At 42.8% G+C, this 20,301-nt stretch overlaps 2 protein-coding genes across 2 annotated transcripts in view; both read left to right on the plus strand.

Annotated features, from left to right (window-relative positions):
- Positions 1-14,043, plus strand: part of tous (testes of unusual size) — a 31,806-nt gene extending 17,763 nt beyond the window's left edge. The window contains exons 17-24 of the mRNA XM_080277704.1: positions 2,347-2,528; positions 4,357-4,507; positions 4,872-5,015; positions 7,050-7,265; positions 7,589-7,675; positions 8,876-9,031; positions 10,400-10,622; positions 14,003-14,043. Coding sequence (XP_080133830.1) covers positions 2,347-2,528; positions 4,357-4,507; positions 4,872-5,015; positions 7,050-7,265; positions 7,589-7,675; positions 8,876-9,031; positions 10,400-10,622; positions 14,003-14,043 — 1,200 coding nt within the window. The remainder of the gene's footprint in view (positions 1-2,346; positions 2,529-4,356; positions 4,508-4,871; positions 5,016-7,049; positions 7,266-7,588; positions 7,676-8,875; positions 9,032-10,399; positions 10,623-14,002) is intronic.
- A 776-nt stretch (positions 14,044-14,819) lies between these two features.
- Positions 14,820-20,301, plus strand: part of LOC145406629 (uncharacterized) — a 37,295-nt gene continuing 31,813 nt past the window's right edge. Inside the window, exons 1-3 of the mRNA XM_080277706.1 lie at positions 14,820-14,917; positions 17,166-17,271; positions 19,473-19,567. Coding sequence (XP_080133832.1) covers positions 14,897-14,917; positions 17,166-17,271; positions 19,473-19,567 — 222 coding nt within the window. The 5' untranslated portion in view covers positions 14,820-14,896. The remainder of the gene's footprint in view (positions 14,918-17,165; positions 17,272-19,472; positions 19,568-20,301) is intronic.

Here is a 20,301-nt window from a genome sequence, read left to right on the forward strand (position 1 = left end):
CCGTCAGACGATGTAACTGTGTCCTAATCTTTTTGAAATTGACGTAGCCCTCCTGAAACCTACCTAAAATTTTTGAATTATAACTGTGCCTTGTCATTTTTTCTTCATTTGACGGAAAATATGTGGCTTTTCATTTTCAAACGGTTTCAGTTGGGTTATGTTAAAGTTACGTTGATTAATCTGTACTGGAAGAGCATTGTGCGTGTGTGTGTGTGTGTGTGTGTGTGTGTGTGTGTGTGTGTGTGTGTGTGTGTGTGTGTGTGTGTGTGTGTGTAAACGTGCAAGTCATCATGTTGGTGGAACGATGGGCGGGCGGATGGGGTGCACGGGGTGAGGAGGATGAGTGGGCAAAGTGAATGGGGTGGGTGGTGCAGATGGGTGGGCAAGGTGGGTGGATGGATGGGCATGATGGGTAGGTAGGTGGGTGGGGTTGGTTGGGTGGCCGGGGTGCAGGGGGTAGACAGGAGGAGGGGATAGGGTGAGATGGTAGGTGAGTGGGGAGGGTTGGTGGGCGCGGGATGGGGGTGAGGGTGGGTGGGAGACGTGTGTTGGGGGAAGTGGGCAAAGGAATGGAAGGATAGGTAGCAGGAAAATAAGTTCATAGGAATCAGGCTCACGGGATGAGTCAATCCATGGTAGGAATAGGTCCATGTGAGGAAGTAGGTCTACTAGGAATATGTCTCTGGGGAAATGGACTCGTATAGGATCGTGAGCCAATGGAGAATAATAGTTCCATGGTAGGAATAGGTCCATGGAGGAGAAATAGGTCCATGTACAGTTTTGGTGCATTCTGAAGGGGAGAACATTGGGTCGTGAGGGAATATAGATCCATGGAGATAATAGGTCCAATGGAGAAATTAGTTCCATGGTGGCTATAGGTCCAAGGGAGAAAACGTGACCACAGAAGGGAAAATGGGTGCATGAGAAAAACAGGTCCGTGGGTATAGTTGCTCCGTATGGAAAAATCTGTCCATGAACAAATATAGACTCATGGTGAGAATGGATCCTTGTGGGAAAGTAAGTCTAAGGGGAAAACTAGTCCATTGGGGGGGAATTTGTCAGTGCGTGAATAGGTCCCTGGAGGGAAAATAGATGAGCATATTATGGCACCTAGAGGGCGTATTCGGACGTGGGTTTGTGCGCCAGTTTTAATTAATGGGTAAGAGAGCCCCATTAATCCCTTTCAACCCGAGGACGTTGCAGTGATGAGGAACATACACATGATGGCGGTCAGCTGCTGCAACGTCCACCCGTGAGCCAATATTTCTTCTCATATTTCTCTGCACCTTGCCATGGTGAAGGGCCCTGATTCGATATTGGTGAGGCGCTGTCTACCACAAGGGGGCGTTGGTTCCCTGCATGGTGAACGTACTGTTCTATACCAGTAGGACGGCTCCATAGAGGTAGTTATTTACCTGAGGTCGACGGGTCTTCTCGGCCAGAAAGACTGATGTAAAGCAGCAACAACTTGAGGACGCATTTTAAATTATTTCTTGCATATTTTTTGTCCAAAAAGGTTTAGTCAGTTTAGGACTGACTTCATACTGGAGAAATTAGGTTATAGGTATTTTTAACTTCTCAACTTCTGGGCTTTCCATCGCAAAATAAGATCGTCTGGTGGTAACACGAATAAAAGATAAAGTAGACTGAAGGGGTTTATCTGGGTTTGGGTGGCTTGTCTCTCTCTGCTCTGAAGATCCACAGTTTCATTGGTGGGTCTGTGGCTGTGGTGGCAGGCCTGGAAATGCAGCTTCAGTTCTGTGGATGGGTAGAAATGATACTCCTCCATAGAAGACTTATGTACTGACAACACCCACCACCACTCTGCACCTCTTTCCAACTGTGCGGATATGGATTAAAAAATAAAAAACTGAAACTGCACTTTATCTCGGTCACTCACGACAGTCTGTTGTATGCGCAACTGAATGATGGACATAATTACGGACAACAGAGCCTCTAGAGTTACGGAAAATTTATTCTTGCGGCAGAGGAAGATTATTGAGTTTGGGCGGAAGTTTGAAGACTAAGAGGGAAGACTTTATGAAGAGGGAAAGGGACAATATTTGCAGAACTGTACATTACATGTATATATTTAAGTCTGAGACAGCGAAAGCAAAAGCCAATCTCCAAACTTTTACTGACATATCAAAAGCACAGATACCTCGCTGTTAAATGTATTCAGTAATGTGCAATGAGGACTAATTATATGCTCAAAGATGCTTTTAGCCATAAAATTTTGGTAGAGTGCTTACTGTCTCCCCATCTCATTTTAAAATACTTTGTGACTGACTTTGAAATCACCCAGATATTTACCTGCATCCGGTAAAATTCTGCCTTTACCACCAGACGACTGCGGAGCTGGAGAGAGAGCGGAGCGAGGGTGCTGAGGTGCTGCGGCTGGTGGAGGCATCGACGGAGGCTGAGCTAGGTCAGGTGAGGTCCAGCCTGCACTCACAGCTGGCCGAGGAGCACCAGAACGTCATCAAACTGAGGAGCGAGAGGGCAGCGCTGAGGAAGAACTATGTCACGTGAGGAACGTTTTTTTACGTATTGGGGTTAGAGGGGGAGAGGTGCCTGGCAGTTGATTTTGTGTGTGTAATTCACCGGGTCGGTCAGGATCACTTGGTGGTCGTGATCGTCAGCTTTTACCCTCCCGGAAGGGAGCTGAGAGCTCATATAGTCCGATCTAAGGGCAAGGCTGTGACCTTCACACACGCACACACCCGTCCCCTTGCTCAAGGGGGACAGTAACCACCCACTTCGTCAGTGAAACTTTTCTCAACCTGAGCGAGGAGCGAACTCCTGTCCACCAGTTGACAAGCGAGAATGTTACCACTGCACCAGCGAGCGGTGTGTGTGTGTGTGTGTGTGTGTGTGTGTGTGTGTGTGTGTCTTAGAATGATGAGAGGATGATTTGTTTCTGGGTGGGGGTGGGCGTGTCTCTGTACTGACTGTTTGCCTCTGTGTGTGTGTGTGTGTGTGTGTGTGTGTGTGTGTGTGTGTGTGTGTGTTAGAATGTCGAGAAGGGTGATTTGTGTCTGGGTGGGGCAGGGTGTGTCTCTGTAAAGACTGTATGTCTGTGTGTGTGTGGGGGGGGGGGAAGGGAATGGGAGGGGGGAGGATGTGTATGTCAGTCGGTGCTTCCTGTTTACAAAGTTCGCCGACCACTACAAAAGTCGTAGCACAGGAGAAACACAAGTAGAGTTATAAAATGAAAAAGCGTAATTATTCAGAAATATGTCTTCTCTTCAGGCTTACAATCTTATCGAAAATTTTTGGTGTCGCTCTTCTATATCTAAAAAGAAATATTAGCCATGCAAGTAAAGGTCGTTTCTTTATTGAATTTATTTGTTTGTGATAGTCCTCCCTCGGATCCCTACATCTCGAAGGGAGGAAAACGTGTCTGGCTGATACACAATACTCAAATCTTCCTTAAGGTCCTTTCATATGGTATTCTTGCTATCTCCAGACTACTTCATTGCTTATTTTATTTATTTTTAATGGAGGAGAAACAGCCTTTATTAACTCCTACATGTCGGGGGGTTTCCGACGTTGCACGCTTCTCCCTACTGGGCCTTTCATGATTTTGGAAAAAAGACCCTTACTTCAAATTCTAATGTCTGCCAAACTAACAGCTAAAGAAAAAATTAAAGATACATAAGACTCACCAACTCTTCCTCTTTCAAATGAAAGTATCCCCATGTCTCCAGGTAGTCCTGTCGATGAGTAAGGATAAGTTAAAGTTCAAAGGGTGGCGGGAAGGTGCTTGCATTTATACACGTCAACCGGTGTTGTTCCGCATCCCAAATCATGACGGCTATACACGTCAACTGGCGCAAAGGAGTTAACCTTCCTTATTTCAAATTTTAAAAAGTTGAATAAAGTCAGATAAACCGTCGTCGTGGGCAAAAGCTTATCGTATCCCTTTAACAACTAGGATGTTTCTCAGATCAACAAAATCGTTTGCTGGAGCCTGAGGGGAATATCTGTCAGTATCCACGACAGTGAAAGAGTGGCTCGAGATGGCCCACAACCCCTTGAAAACTAGGATGTCTCACGTGAATAAAATCGTCTGGTGTTCAGCTTAATAAAATACCTATATCAACAGTTAGGGATGAAATTTACTTACTCATTTATCACGTCTGTCACACCTAGAGTTTGCCTCTCACTTTCCTCTCTGACGCACGATATTCAGAGTCATCTAGTGGCAGAGAAACGTACTAAGCCCGTCGCAGCCAGCAGAAGAGTGTAATAAGCAGAAGAGGTAAAATATTAGTCTAACTTTTGCCCCAGCCTTACCAACCAGGAGCGTCATGGCTAATATTGTGGTGATTAGCTAAGTGTTGCGTACGGCAGGATGCAACGTGAGTGTGAGCAGAAGGACGGTGAAGTACGTGGGCTGGTCGAGGAACGGGGACGGCTGCAGACCACCGTGAAGAGCCTGGAGAGGGAGGTGGCAGCACTGAGGCGGGAAGTCAACCACAGGGATGACGTCATTAGGGACAGGGTCAGTGGTAAATGATATACTTTGTCCATTTTAACTGTCTCAGGCTCCTATGACTCACTTCACATGGACATCATCAAGGACAGTGGTTGTGATAGTGGCTAATATATGAACGACACTAATTGACATGATGGTATTGGAAGCAGTAACAAGCAGGTTGGGTAATGTGTTCATGGTACTTCCACGAAAGTCTTTAAATAAGTTCCTTACGTAATATTTTTGTGAGGTCATAAAAATATCTGAACTTTGGACGCATCTCGTGTTATTGTTTTCCTCTCACCATATACATTTATTTTTCTCTATTTCACCTCTGACCAATGCTAACGTGTGTGTGTGTGTGTGTGTGTGTGTGTGTGTGTGCGCGCAGGAGAGCAGCATCAGCAGCAGCAGGGACCGTGTGGGCGAACTGGAGAAACAGAGGTTCCTCCTCAACCACCAAATGAACCTACTCAGGGAGGAACTGACCCCTCTCCACACCGCCCTGGAGCAGCGAGGCCAGCAGGTCAAACAGGTCAGGTCGCCGTCTTGTCAGTTTCTTCTGTTAACAGCTGAACTTTGGTGACATTATTTTATTCTCACTATATTCAGACGATTTCATTAAGCATAGGAGTACCGTAATTTTTCAAGCTGTTAGGATTAGATGCAGCTTCAGTTAACCTCTCTACCCTTACAAACTCTTCTTAATTTGAGTAAAATCATCTCGAGATAGGAAGAAAGCTATCAGAAAGAGCGTATCGGACTAAAAGGGTTAAACTGTACTTCTTGTGCTGTAGCGTTTAACAACAATACCAGTTTGAGTCTTCCATTAGTCAGTAGCTTTATTAGACCTTATTTTTAAATTAGTTGCACTTTAATCTACGCGCCTTGTCAGTCATGAAATTTAAAATGGGAAAATATTGTCGCTACGTTCTTGCTTACCCGGTCATCTTTTAGTCAAACGTATCTTGTGTTATGGTCGGGCTCTCAGGGATTTCTCTCTCTCTCTCTCTCTCAGTTAAGATGCATTACTTACCACATTTTTCAGTTATTAATGTTCTCTTCGATTCAGAACCTCGATGAAATGACTTGCTACTTGCCTCTTTTCTGCTCTTTAGTACTTCTCTCATTCACATTCGTAACTCTTCACCTCACAAAACTTCATGGTTGCACACATACATATATAAATCCCACTTATTTATGTATAATTACTTGTCCTCTGTACTGTTTTCGTTTTTGCTACATTTTGAGCACTTTTTTCTGATACTTATTGCACAAGAGTTTAGCACATCTCCTATTAGGCGGGTGTGAGAGACCTAAGTAACTTTGCTGCATTACGCTAAAAGTAAGGTAATTTCTCTCACAGAAGACAGATTCGTGGTAAATATACTTCGTTTGTTAACAGCTGTATGTTTGACTGAAACCCTTTCTGGCAATTTGCGTAAAATGTATATAGGTGATGGACTTGAATATACGCGGCACTGAAGCAAGCCACATATAAAATTTTAAACTGCAACTCGTATTTCATTTTTGACTGGTTATTTATTTACGACTGGAGAAGTTTTACGAGTTTTGATGTTTTGACTCTTTAACTGCGCTGGAGTTCCCTTAAATGAAGAGAATCGTCAGTGGATAAGTAGAAGGACATACCTAATTCGAAGGGTGAAGGGTATTATATTGTAATGTTGCGGTAGCCTGAGGAGCCAAGCGAGATGAGTCAAGTGCTGATTTCATTCCTTTTTTTCCCTCATTCATCTTTGCCCTCCATTCTTTCCATTCCTCTTTCTCTCTTCACTGCTTCTTCCCTTCCTCCATCTCACTTCTCTGCATCTTCCCTTCCTCCTCCTCACTTCTCTGCTTCTTCCCTTCGTCCTTCTCACTTCTCTGCTTCTTCCCCTCCTCCTCCTCACTTCTCTGCTTCTTCCCCTCCTCCTCCTCACTTCTCTGCTTCTTCCCTTCCTCCTTTTCACTTCTCTGCCCCTTCCCTTCCTCCTTCTCGCTTCTTCCCTTCCTCCTTCTCGCTTCTCTGCCCCTTCCCTTCCTCCTTGCGCCTTCCTTTCCTCCTACTATCCTCCTTTCCTTCCTCTCGCGCAAGTCTGTAGAGCTGATAAAAACGTGGCAGGTAATGTGGGTTGTCGTGCCTGAGGAGTAACTATTTCACTTTCAATAATCCACTTTTGCACCCAATCCTGTAGCTTTCTGTGGACGCATCAGGTGATTTACTCAGGCTGCCACGAGACGATTTTTCCTTAGATGAAACTGCAGTGGTAAAGGGTTAGAAAATTGTCTTGAATTGTCGTTAACTAGAATTGGTCGAATTTTCCTAACCTTGTAGAGAATAGTTTACGTTTAGACTGGAATGGAATATGAAAATGAGTTCTTTGTAGCGAGAGGGTTAATATTCTGTTCTGTTGTTTTGTGAAGGGTTAATATTTTGTTCTGTTGTTTTGGAGGGTAAATATTTTGTTCTGTTGTTTTTTGAAGGTTAATATTCTGTTCTGTTGTTTTGGGAGGGTTAATATTCTGTTCTGTTGTTGTTTTTTTGGTTAATATTCTACTCTTATGGCAGCTTGAGGAGGAGATGAGCGAGATGCGTCTGGTGGTGGGTGCGCGGGATCGGCAGGTGAAGGAACTCAGTCAGAAGGTGGCCACGGCGGGACGAAGCGAGCGGCACCTGCAGCAGCGCCACCACACCCTGGCCACGGCACTCACACGCGTCCTGGCTGACCTCGCTGCAACCACACAACTCATGCACCAACCCAAGAAGCTCAAGGACGCTGTCAAAGTACGTACAAAGTCATCATCATCATCATCATAATCGTCATCATCATCGTCGTCGTCGTTATCATCGTTATCATCATCATCCTGACCTCTGTTTTCCACGTAAGGATGGCGTGAGATAGGATGTGTGTGTGTGTGTGTGTGTGTGTGTGTGTGTGTGTGTTTCTTAAATATCGCACAGCAGCTTCTCCCAGCTAACTTTGTGTACTAACTCATCCCATGCCAGCTAAATGTGCTAACTCGTGCATGCACATCCTTTAGCCTTGTGAATCCACCCTTTCTCAGCCATCACCCTAACACCGGCGCTTCACCCATTTCCCCTGACAGGCGCTGAACGACAAGTACGTGCGAAGTGGTCGGCATAAGGAGTTTTGGACGCGACCTGATCTGGACAAGCTGGGGACTGGAGGCACTGCGGACTTGGAGGTGAGCTGTCTTGCTGTCACACTGTCGGGATGAAAGGGAAGAAATACACCCACATTTAGAACAGTTGCTTTAATCGAGACAGCTAGAAGGAAATAAATACGCCATTGGGTTGAAGGAAATTAGTGTGAATTTGACTGGTGCTCTTTTCTTCCCATCCTCCTTGGCGCTACACATCCCGATTGACATTTTTTTTAACCCTCCTCAAGTAGACCTACAGTTTCGCTTACAACTTATAGGTACACCCTGGTCTGTCAGACCCAGCTTTTCAAAAATGCTGTAGTGTCACACATGTTTTATATCATGAATTCCTGAATATCCTACAGTGTATTAGGTCTTACCTGTTACAAAACAATGTGAAGAAGTTTTAATTAATTGAACTCCACGTTTTTTTCTTTTTTTTTAATACGAAAAAAAATGCCAAAATATATATATATATATATATTTTTTTTTTTTTTTTTTTTTTTTTTGTCACCATACACGAAAGCAAAGAACACTATGAGCCTAGCACTTGTGTCACAACTTGAGGGATGGAGGACCTTCATTATGGGCATAGTGGATCCCACACAACGTAAAATCAACTTGCAAACTCATAGTGTAAAAGTCTCCCCCTCAGGTACACCTGGGTCTCACAGACCCGACATGCAGTTCTGTTGATATATTTCAAAAACATAGAGACACGAAAGTAACCCCGCTACACCCTGCATGGGCACAAAAAGTTAGGAAGCTATTGAGAAGGACAGGGATCCCAGGCATCTATAAATTACTGAACTATACCATCGAAAAAATTGCCCCAGTCTGTCAGACCCAGGTGTAACTGAGGAGAGTTAAAGTCGATTAACATTAGAGCTTGAGTTAATGCCCACTTAATTAATTTTTACTGGTTGTTAATTAGCCCCTTTGCTGTAGGTAGTGCATACATATACCGTACTCAGACCACATTGTTTTGTTCAGTTGAAGGAAATCCAATTGCAAAAATAAAACGTTCCCGATCAGCCCTTTTTTATTGGTGATGCAACAGTGAATTGAATTTTGACAAGCGCCAGACGATTCTGTTCATATGAAAAAAAAAAAAAATCCGAGGAAAGAAAGGATTATAGTTGCTAACATTTCTGTATATTCAAAAAATCTTCCTTTCTAAAGCCAGGATAAGTTAGTAAGTGAAAGTGTGAAGACAGCAATGATGAACAGTTGTGGTGTGTGCAGGGTGGTGGCGAGGCGGAGGAGACAGCTGTGCCAGAACTGCTGCGACAGAGGGAGATGCTGGAGCGCTCTGTGGCCACCCTCAGGGCTCAGGCGCACAAGCAGGCCGCAGCGCACAAGGACAGGGTCACCACACTTGTTAAGGTGAGGAGGTCAGGGGTCAGATCGCAACACGGCTATGTAAAGTCTACCAGCAATATCGTAGGGAAGATAATTGTTTCTTGTACACGAAAATTCACTTACAAATGTACGATCAGCTTCTTGAAATTATGATCTGTTTATCCCAGGAAGGGTAAGGTAAATTTGAAGTCGGACCCAGATTGCGTGGCCATTCATTCACCACCAAAATTTCTCTCAATTTCCTGGCATAGGAAATATTTCTTTCTGTAGGAAGGACGAAAAAAGATGCACACCCTTTCCCTGTCTCTTGTTTTTCCCACCAAACCAAATCAGAGTTATGAAAGGAAAATTATCGTACGGTTAATTGTGATTCTCATCCCAGATTCATTAACTGTCTTAAAATCATAGTGTCGGGAGTTATTTAAATGTGGAAACTTATATCATAATAATAAACATCATTTCCATTTTTGAGGATAATTCTTTCATTTGGTTTTAACTTCACCACGATTATTTTTTTCGAATTGTTCTTGCTACTTCCAGATTTTGTATTCAAATCAGGAAAGGTCTTTACTGAATGGGTTTATGACGGCTGTATCTAACCCCTCCAAGTCGAAAGATAAAAACGTCCAGAGGTAGTAAGAATGATGTGAAATAGGCGTCACCGAAGTGGAGTTATGGAGAAAAGTAGATGTTCTCAGTTTTAATGTACAAGAAAGTAACTGTAGGCGGTAAAAGCGATAAGGCTAACAGGACAGCTTTGTATCTATCTGTCTATCCATTGCCAGACGCCATAATCCCGTAAGGGGTGACCAAACACAAATTGCCTCCATGTCGCCCTGTCCCCCGCCATTTCACTGCCCTGCTCCCAGTTCACACCCCCATCTCTCATATACCTCTCCACTCCATCCCTCCATCTCATCCTTGGCCTCCCCCTCTCTCTCTTTCACAGCTTTCGCCAAGTGAATTATCAGTTAATCTCTAGCGCTATACAAGATGGAACCCAAATTTGTGTATGTAGTTTTCGTGTCTTGTATTTGCTGTATTTCCTGTTTCCACCACACTATTTTCCCGCTAAGCCATATTCCACACTGACCTGGATCGTATTATCGTCGGATTTGGAGGCTTTCTAGTTTCGTTCCCTTCACGATTTGCTTTACATACTTCACTTTAATATTCATTTCTAAGGTTTGTATATTATTTCAGCATCGATATAGTTGTCATTCATAACAATAAAAAACACTGCTAGTATGTGATGCGCAGAATTGTATTGATACGAAAGTGCCAGAAAGCCTTTTAAGCCCACGAGTGTACGTGCCATGTCTACGGGTGTCAGGAGGAGTGTAGTGGGCTGTCATGTCAGAAGTGTAGATGAGCGTGGTGTTGTCCATTCAGGAGAACCGTGAGCTGTTGGGTCGCGTGCGGGTGAGTGAGGAGCGGGTGCGGCAGCTGGAGGGTGAGGTGCGGCAGCTGGAGAGTGTGGCGGGGCTGCGGGACCCTCACTCAGGCAAGCGGAGGGCATCACGGGACCACCTTGTGCAGCAGTTGGCGCAGCAGGCAGACACCATCACCCGCCTCACACGCCAGCTCAGGCAGGCACAGGCTCAGGCACAGGCACGTACACTACATATTTACTTCTCTCACTGATTGACACAGGAACCGGTACCGGTACGTCCTTCATTTTAGCTCACTATAGGGAGAGCCACGTACCCCGTTTCACTATCTGAGAGGCAAAGAGGCAGTACAGACGCAGGCACAGGATTGTACTTTATCTCACTTGTCTGGCAGTAGAACACAGTTTTTACTCTTTGGGTAGTTGGAAGTAGTAACAAACGAAGAAGTAGTAAGCTAGCTAACAATGACATTCAAAAGACAGATATAGTATGAGAAATTGTAAGATATTATTCATCGTCAGTACAACAGCCATTCCATCCATGGTACCTTTATCATCACAGAAACAAAATACGGTACAAAATCCTTTACAGCATCGAACAAATAAATCCTTGAAAACCCCAAGCAACACCAGTCAGCTCTACCTAACACGAACATACACAGTGAACCCATCCATCGGGGTACAAAGGGCTGGATTTTACCACGGTTAAATCGAATAACTGGTTGATTGTCCCCCCCTCAGTATCTCACAATTGTTGGTCTCACTTTCGTAGCCTTCAGTAAAATATAGCGAAAGATGGCGTGATAGTATTGGCTTCATCATCTGTAAGTCATATTTGAACTCCTGGGCAACGTGAGATTTAAGTAGTTCAAAATATCTGACAGAAAGTGAATCTAAAAGTATCCCAGCTGCGTACTGAGGACTCCGATTTCAAAACAGAGTACAGTTTTTTTGTTCTGAATCTAGACTCGTGTGGCCATGAGGTATAGTGGTATGATATCACATGGTACACAGTGGAAGGTACCGTTCGCATATCAAGACCTTCCATATACTTTAGCTCCTTTTCAGTAGATCCCTTACACTCCTAGAACGTCTTGTTATTGTATTTTCCAAGCTGAAGGGACTAACTTGTAAATTTTTAGCTCCAATGAATATCTTAACCTCTTTACCGCATTGGCGTTTTCTATATTTTTCTGTCCAACCACAAACTATTTTTTTTTTCCAGTTGAAGAAGGACATATTGTACTAAGGAAATAAAGCAATCCATTATCCCTTTCTTTACGATTATATATTTTCCATTTTATTCTGGCTATCATCAGCTTTTGGAATACCTCTCATATAAAGGGGATTAAAGAGGCAGACTTTACAAGATACGGTAATTATGAAATTTTATTATTTTAAGGGTATTACATAAAGCAAATTTAACATGATCAAGCCTCACGGTGAAAGCCATATCGGTGCTAACCTTGGCATCGTACAGCCTTAAGCTTGGGAAAAAGGAAGAAGAGCAAGAAGAAAGAGGAGGAGGAGGAGGAAGAGAAGAAGAAGAAAGTAAATGGCTTTCATGGTGACATTAGGCCTTGTTGGATTTGATTTGTGTAATACCCATAAATATCTAAAGTTAAAAGTAATACAAGGTTTTTCAGGTGACGAAGAAATGTACATGTACTGTTTGCGTGTGTTGTACAGGGCCAGCGAGGGCAAGGTGACGGCGGCGAGGGGAAGAGTGACGGTGATGGTGACGGTGACGGTGACGGTGATGGTGACGGTGAGGAGAGCCAGAGACAGCAGGAGGAAGGAAGCCCGCAGGACGCACCAGGAGTCACCTCTAAACAGCAGCACATTACACTGCCCCCCAAACACTCACTACACACACAGATACCACTACACTGATTTACCACACTTACTACACACCCAGATTCCCCCACACTGACTCACCATACACCCAGATATTCCCACACTGACCCACTACACACCCAGACACCCCCACACTGACTTACCATACACAAATCCCCCTACGTTGACACAATACACACACAAATACAGATCCCTTCACTGACTCAATACAGTCTCACTACGCACACAGACACCCCTATTCTGACTCACAGCATACTCAAGACTTAACATTAACTCATGATCTATAAACCCATTGACTCACTTGACTCACATTTGTTGACTTACTCCTCATATTCACTTAAACCTCACTTAAATTCACTACTTACACGTTACCATACTCACACCGACACCGACTTCTCACACTGACACACCCACACCTATATCCCCACACCCACACTCTCACACTGACACAAACTCACACCCACATTCTTAACACACACACACATACACACACACACACACACACACACACACACACACATAAACCGATCCTGACGAGAGAACACGAGTAATAATGCAGACGATAGACGTAAACAATACAATGAAAGATAGTGACATTAAATAGCCAGTGAAACAGTGTAGCATGAGGCGAGATGGGGTCGATAGGAAGAATATGAAAATTATATATAATTGTTTGAAGCCTGTAATTAACCCTCTTATGGTCGGGAAAGCTCTAGCACTCAGTCAACTGGTAGACGATTGTACTGAACTGAGGCACAAGGGCTTGAGTGTTAATACTGTCGTCAATAACCTTCTCACAGTCAGGACAACTCTGGAATTCTTTTTCAGCAATCATCCGGTGATTCTATTCGTTTAAGAACGCAAAAGGAGCCTAAGAGTTATTAAGTCAAAACTGGCACGTAATTAGAAGACTCCGTATCGCCGAGTATGTTATTCAGTCTTCATTGGAATAAAACTCCCCTCCTGAGTTATGGTGGATGGATGTTGTATATGAAGGGGCAAATCCACCAGTGATTATGTTAGATTTTATTTTCGAATGGTGGTGTCCCAGTGTAAAAGACTCATGAATAAAAATTATAATTTCGGCAGTATAAAAAATGCCTTATTAATTTTGTCCCATACCCAACGTGAGATTTTTTCAGTATGTAACAGTAACTAGCAGGGGTACTCGGCGTTGCCTAAGTAAAAAAAAAAAAAAAAAGAAATGGCCTTCCCCTTGTTGGAGACAACCCTTGGGATCCCATTTTATGGACTGAACTTGATGTTGCTACTTGGGTCCATTTCCCTAGGGATGTAGCTCCCATGGACCTATTCCTACCATCAACCTGTATTCCCATTACCCATCCACCAGCCTTCCCACCCATCCCACCAACCTTCCCACTCATCCCACCCTGACCGCCCACTCACCCTGTCATGTGGAGTTGTCTGGAGAGGTATAGGCTACATGAACAAAATCAGTGTATAAATAAACTGAGACTGAGGAAGAATTTAAAAGGAAAATACTAAAGAGGTTTGTGTTATTTCACCACCTACCTCCGAAAGTCCGTCCAATGGCCTGACCTAGGCTTGTCGGGACACACATGCTAGAGCCCATGAGAATTTGGTTCACCCCTCTTCCCCTAGTGCGGCCTTCCACCATGCCACCTCCAAAAGGAAATCCTAGGATAGTGCAGAAAGGGGCAACAATGATATCGTCAAGTGAGCCAGTAAGGAGCAGGAACCCCATTGATCCTGATCTTCCTCTACAGGGCCCCCGATTAAGTGCACAAAAAGTCCAGATAACGCATGAAGAGGTATGTTCAAGATTTAACGAAAGAGGGGGGTCAGGGTTGGAGGTGCCAGAGAGAGAGTGAAGTTAACCTAATGAGTGCAAGAAGCCGTGCACATTGAGTCAGTGTTGTTCGACAGCTGAGTTTTGTAACCACTTCCGCGATTAGTGTGAAACCTCCTAAGATGAGTGCTGCTGAAGGAAGCGAGGGGTACAACGAAGTGAAGAAAGGCCAAAGAACCAAGCAAAGAACGAGGAGAAAGGGCTATAGAACGAAGTGAAACTGGAGGAGCGTCACTGGGTGGTTTGAATAAATAGAGCTAGGCATACAGATAAATTCTTGTTGGTTATTAAGAACAACGATATAAAGTTTAAGAAACATTACAAAGGATTGGGTTATTAAGGGAAAATGATCACCAAAACAAACACGTGCGCCATCTGTTTGCTGGATCGGGGATGTAAATAGTACTTCAGTGTAGAGTGAAATTTAATAATGCAATGCAGGTAATTATTTTTCAGTGTCATTTATGAGTGTTTCGAGATAATCATATATGAATTCCTCGAGATTTAAAGTAATGGTAACAAGCATTCAATAGTTTGTGATTTTAGGCCAAATGCCATTACTGAACAATGCATTTCAGATTTTTTTTAACATTCACTTTTAGACAATCGGTTAATGGTATGCTGTAGGATCAGGAAAGTGTAGAAGTAGACACAGAGGAAAAAGTAGAAGCATTATTTTACTGATTGGGATATGGGCCGACTTTACGCCTACTTAATGAGAGGCGAGAGATCATTAACAGCTATTCATTTGACAGCCACACAGAAACTAAAATTGTCATTGTTTTGAAGGGCTAAATCATCACTAAATATAATGTGTGTAGATGGTAATGTGGTGAGTGTTTTGTGGAGTACTATGTCTTAAAGTGTTCTTGCTTTTTTCTTTTTCTTTTTTTAAGTAGGGCGTTGCTACATGTTTTGATAGCTTTTTCCAGAATAACACCCAACTATAATGGAGACTGAAATTGATGTTTGTCATTTAGTCTGCAATTTTAAGCAATTTCTCATCTATACACATCTATAAATAGGGAGGAGGGGGGCAAGTTGTGCAGCTCCTTGCCCTGTGTAATATTGTGAGTTGTCCAATGTGGCAAATTATCTCCTGGGCGTTGTTTGCATGCACGGAAATTGTCTCCTGGGTGGTGTGCATGCACGGAAATTGTCTCCTGGGTGGTGTTCATGCGCGGAAATTGTCTCCTGGGTGGTGTGCATGCATGGATATTGTCTCCTGGGCATTGTGTGCATGCGCGGAAATTATTAATGTCCTTTTTCAAATTCTTGCAGAGATTTGGGTTAAGTTAGGTGAGGGTGGGTTGGAACTGGTTAGGGTGCACATACTGTAGTAATATTTTCAGGTCAACTCATAGGAGGGGGACAACTCACCACAACTTAAGTGTTGCCCAATGTCCCCTCAATTTACACACATGCGTACAGTGCCCAGGAGACAACTCGGCACATGACAACAGGCGTCATCACATTCAAGTTAAGTTTACAGTAGGTCAGAGTAGGCTAGGCTAGATTAGGTTAGAACAATTTTAATATATATATATATATATATATATATATATATATATATATATATATACACAATATATACTGTATATATATCATAAAAAAACAGAGATCTCCTCCCCTCACACCTTATTTATTAAATGGTATGAGGCTGGTCACTCAATGTAAATGTTAACGTGCCTAGCCCCGGGATCCTACGTTCCTCATGGGGCAGTGCAGGATTGGATGATGATGATGATGATGATGACTGTGTTTATAAAGAGAAAGCATTTCACTTTGCTTGAGTTTAGTAATGAGCATGCTGTGTTAATTTCAATGTCCATTTGTAGGGTGTCAGATTTATCCCCTCTGGAGTGCTGGAGTGGGATGCTTTAATGTGGTGGCACTAGTATTATTAATGGATGAGGTGGAGGGATGGAGCTGAAAGGTACATGAGGGAGGGGGAAATGAGCTGGGGGGAGGGCAGTCAAATGGTGGATGACAGAGCGACTTGGAGGCGTTTTGTCTGCGGCCACCCCTTGCGGGATTAGGGCATTGGGCTATAGATAGACAGATAGATAGTGTATAGCCTGGTTTTGCCTCACAGTTGTATGTATGTGGCCTCAGTGTGTGTAGGCTGTTACAGTATCTATTTTTTACTAGCCTGTTTAGGTAGGCATGGTGTAAGGTGTATAATTTTAATGATTAGCAGGCCCTCGTGTAGCAGCAGAGGCAGAACCAAGTGGCCAGGGTTAATAAATGCACAATTCATTTTAGAGCTATGCTGCCTGGATATACAGATCCCTTGAACTAGTGGTACTTCCCTCCCTTTCTAAAAGGAGAATGATGGGCCACTGAAGGGTAACTAAAGCCTGCTATCCAGTGGGTTGTTAATCCAGATTAGTCAGGGGCCACAACAGTAAGAACAAATACATTACCGTATAGAATTGGTTTTCAAACTGAAGCACAAGAACATTTTTTTTTTTTTTTTTTTGAAATATAGCAAGCTTGAGTAAACTCATACCCGGTAACAATTCTCCGGAGAATGTTTTCATGATGTTGGGATTCTCTTATTGCTGTTATTTTGTCCAGATAAATAGGTGGAAAAAGTTATTATTTTTGTCTCCATATTTGTATACGTTATTTCCTCCATCTCATGTGTGTGATATTACGGTCGTACTGAAGAATTTTCTTGATAGGTAAAAATAAATGATATTCTCTAAAATTTATCATATAAGTGACATGGATGGATGATCAGCTAATCAAATTAAAATGTAATCCTTTTAATCCCATGACTTTTTTTTTAAAATGGCGGTATTCTTTTTATCTCCATATGATTTTATTCAGTTTATGAGAGAATTTTTGAACAGACATCATTGCATAATTATAGCCTTCACTAATGCCGTCAACTAATTAGAGCTCTCCTAAGCTGAATAAAGTCGTCTGGTAGTTGCAGAGAATTAAAGATGTCACTGTACTGTAAATCCTCTTGATATGCTGGGCTGTGGAGTCAGTACACCAAACCTTCACCTCCTACTTCGAGTCCATTGTGTTCATGCAAAGTAGAGGTTGATTCATTCCCCTCTTGACAGGGAATGACGACTTCTGCTTGGAGGTTGTGGCAATATCCCCTTCGGGCTGTAAGGGGAGGCAGCTTAGGACCGTCACAGTTGCTGAAGCCATTTGTTTGCACCCACAGTAAGTTTTCTTATGCTGTTTGTTTGAGTGTCACTGGTACTGTATGGTATTGTGTACTTCTTCAAATTCATATCATATCTTTTCATCATCATCCAGACCTCCTTTCCCACCCTAGGGCAGGGTGAAGAGTAGCAATGTCAAGACAGTCCAAATTTGCCCAGTCCAGTGGGCCACGCGTCCATTCACTCATCATTCAAGCCCCCGGAATCCTGGCTCCATTGAATACGCCAAAAACATTCACCAAGTTCTGTAGTACAGATGTATCCAATAGAGTCAGTCCAGACACTGTCACTTAGCCTATTCATATTGTTTATAAAGGCTCCAGCATACTTGTATGTGTTGGCCTTGGTCACCAGATGGCAGCTGTCCATGCTGCTTTATCTGTGACACCCAGTCCTTTCCCTGAGGTCACACTGTATAACATTTTCCCATATCTTTTTTGGTCTATCTCTCGCAGCTTTACCCTTGACATTCACAAGTCTCATCTTCCACACCCAATTGTCAAAATCCGTCCTCTCAACATGCCCAAACCATCTCAATCTACCCTTCATCACAATGCCAATACATTTCCAGTCCCATCCTTCCTCTCAACTTATCAATCGCACTCGTAACCCTCCCAGGCCTTGTATTCAAGGACGTACTATGTATGTGTCTAATCATTGTAATTTCTCTACTTTTGAGCTTACAATTATCCTCTTCCTTTACTGCCCAGGTTTTACTATCATACAGCGTTACACTCCTAACATACGCCATGTACAGAGATCCTGTAGAATAGAGGGAGAGCCCTCTCGATGTTAGGAGAGGCAACAGCTCCCTGAACTTCCTCCATCCACTCCTTACCCTAGCCACAGAGCTCCAACACATAAGATTGTATTGTTTATAATGGTTCCAAGACTCAGATGACAGCCAAGGAGCATTCCACTCCACCACAACCAGAAAAAGTTGTCTTACCATGTCTCATACCTTGAAACCAAGGTACCCCACTTCCTCTGTTGGAGTGAATGGAAGACAACCCCCTGATGATGGGGGAAGGAGAACCTGTTAATCTCACCTCCAGTACATGTGCTGGTACCAGTCTGATGAGAGAAATGTGTAGTGCCACAGGAAAAAGCAGCAACAGTACTGTACTGTCAAATCACCTGAACTGTGCCAGGGATTGAACCTAGGACTCAGATGACAGTCAGTCAGCTTTGTGGTGGAATTGGTGTTTGTTCTCTGCTAACAGTTATGAAAGAGAACTTTTCTTCCTCTTGTCCCTCCCCATCCCCTCACATGGTGTTGCCAGCCTCTCTCTCTTCCTTTGTTTCCTTGTCTATTTTATTCTTTTCTTTAGCCAAGTACCATTACCCCCCAAAAGGTACCAACAACCTAATCCCCTCCACATCACCGTCTTCTGCTTTCAAGCAGCCATCTTTCCATCCCACACTACTTTCATTCATATGCCTCTTCACTCTGCCCTTCCCTCACATCCATAATCTCCTTCTTTCCTCTTCCACTTATTCACTTACAGTACACTCTTCTAGTCAGTCTCTCACTCATCATTCACTCCACATGGCCAAACCATCTCAGGGTGCTCTTAACACATTCCAGCACATCCATCAGGGCTCTTGTTTGGTGAACCACAGCTCGCAAATGCGAGTATTTTTTCCCTTCAGTGAACAATTTTACATGCAAGTCACCTTTTGATGAGGAGAAAATACATCCACTTCAAAACCCAGTAAACTACAAAATAAGTAAACCTCACTTAAATTAACAAAAGATCGATTATTAAGTCTTTCCTTGTCGCCACTGTGAATGTTTAAAAATAGACAATGTGTAAATGAATAAATAAGTATATTTATTGCTCGTAAAATATTTCGGCTCGTAGTCAGTTTGGCTACTAAAAATGTATTTGGCTCGTAAATCTGAAACCTTAGGAGCCAAATGGCTCACAACCATCGGCAGTTAGCAAGAGCCCTGTCCATAGCAACATCACAGTGTTCCTGAATTCCCTCATTGAATGTTTGTGTCAGTGTAGCTTCCAGCTTCTCCTATATACTCATATCCCCAGTCCATGTAAATGTGGAAACTTGGATTAAGTTGATGGTGATGGTGGTAATGACATGATATTTGAACAAGCTTTTCTTTCTTTTTTCTTTCCTTTTTTTTCTCTCTCCTATACAATGCAGTGCTGTATTTCTGAGTTCTTATGTTATTTTCAGATGCAGTTCCAAAACTTTTCCATGTGTCATCCAACTACAGATTTAAAGAAGATAAGAGAACTACAGCTTTAGCAATCATGGATAATGTTAAACAGGTAAGAATTTTGTTGTCCATGCAGTTCTACAGTACTGTACATGTATTTATTGATGTATATTTAATGAGATGCAGTATGATTTTCTCCTATGACCTCTAGTAATTCCTGTTATGTGAGTTTTGCGGATGATTTCTGTATCAGATTCTGAGTTGAAAGAGTAAAATAAATTTATAGTTGTTAAGTGTATTAGATAGATTACAGTTGTAATGCAGTATAGCCTGCAGTGAGAAGCATTTGTGGGAGATAGGACCCGTGACTGATTCATAAACATCGTGTTGCAGTCATCCTTGACTAGCTCTGAGATATACCGGTAATTACCTTTAGTATTGATAATTTTCTTTTGGTCATTACTGGAATGTTGTACATTGACTTGCACTTGAAGTAGAGATTTTCCAAAGCTAAATAAGATTGTCTAACATTAGCCAAACATCTCTCATGAATGGGTTAATGACAGTCCTACATGCCATCTAGAACTCTTCCAGGACATCCTGTTCCATTTTATCTGTAGCTATTTTCTTTTGTGATACTCTATCGTTTTTCTTTTGCACTCATATACACGTACTTATTTTCAATAATTTTTCAGCATTTTGTATTCTGCTTCTTCAGTTGTGTCATTTGAACCCATTTTATCAATACTGTACTGTACAGTAAATCTGGGAGATTTTGGACAGTTTTGAGGGTTTTACAAAGATATTTCTGTTAACAGAAAATCAGAATCAAACATGAACCTCCTC

This window comes from Coenobita brevimanus, chromosome 71 (assembly GCF_032717465.1).
Source record: "Coenobita brevimanus isolate Jiangsu-jjx chromosome 71, ASM3271746v2, whole genome shotgun sequence".
NCBI lineage: Eukaryota > Metazoa > Arthropoda > Malacostraca > Decapoda > Coenobitidae > Coenobita > Coenobita brevimanus.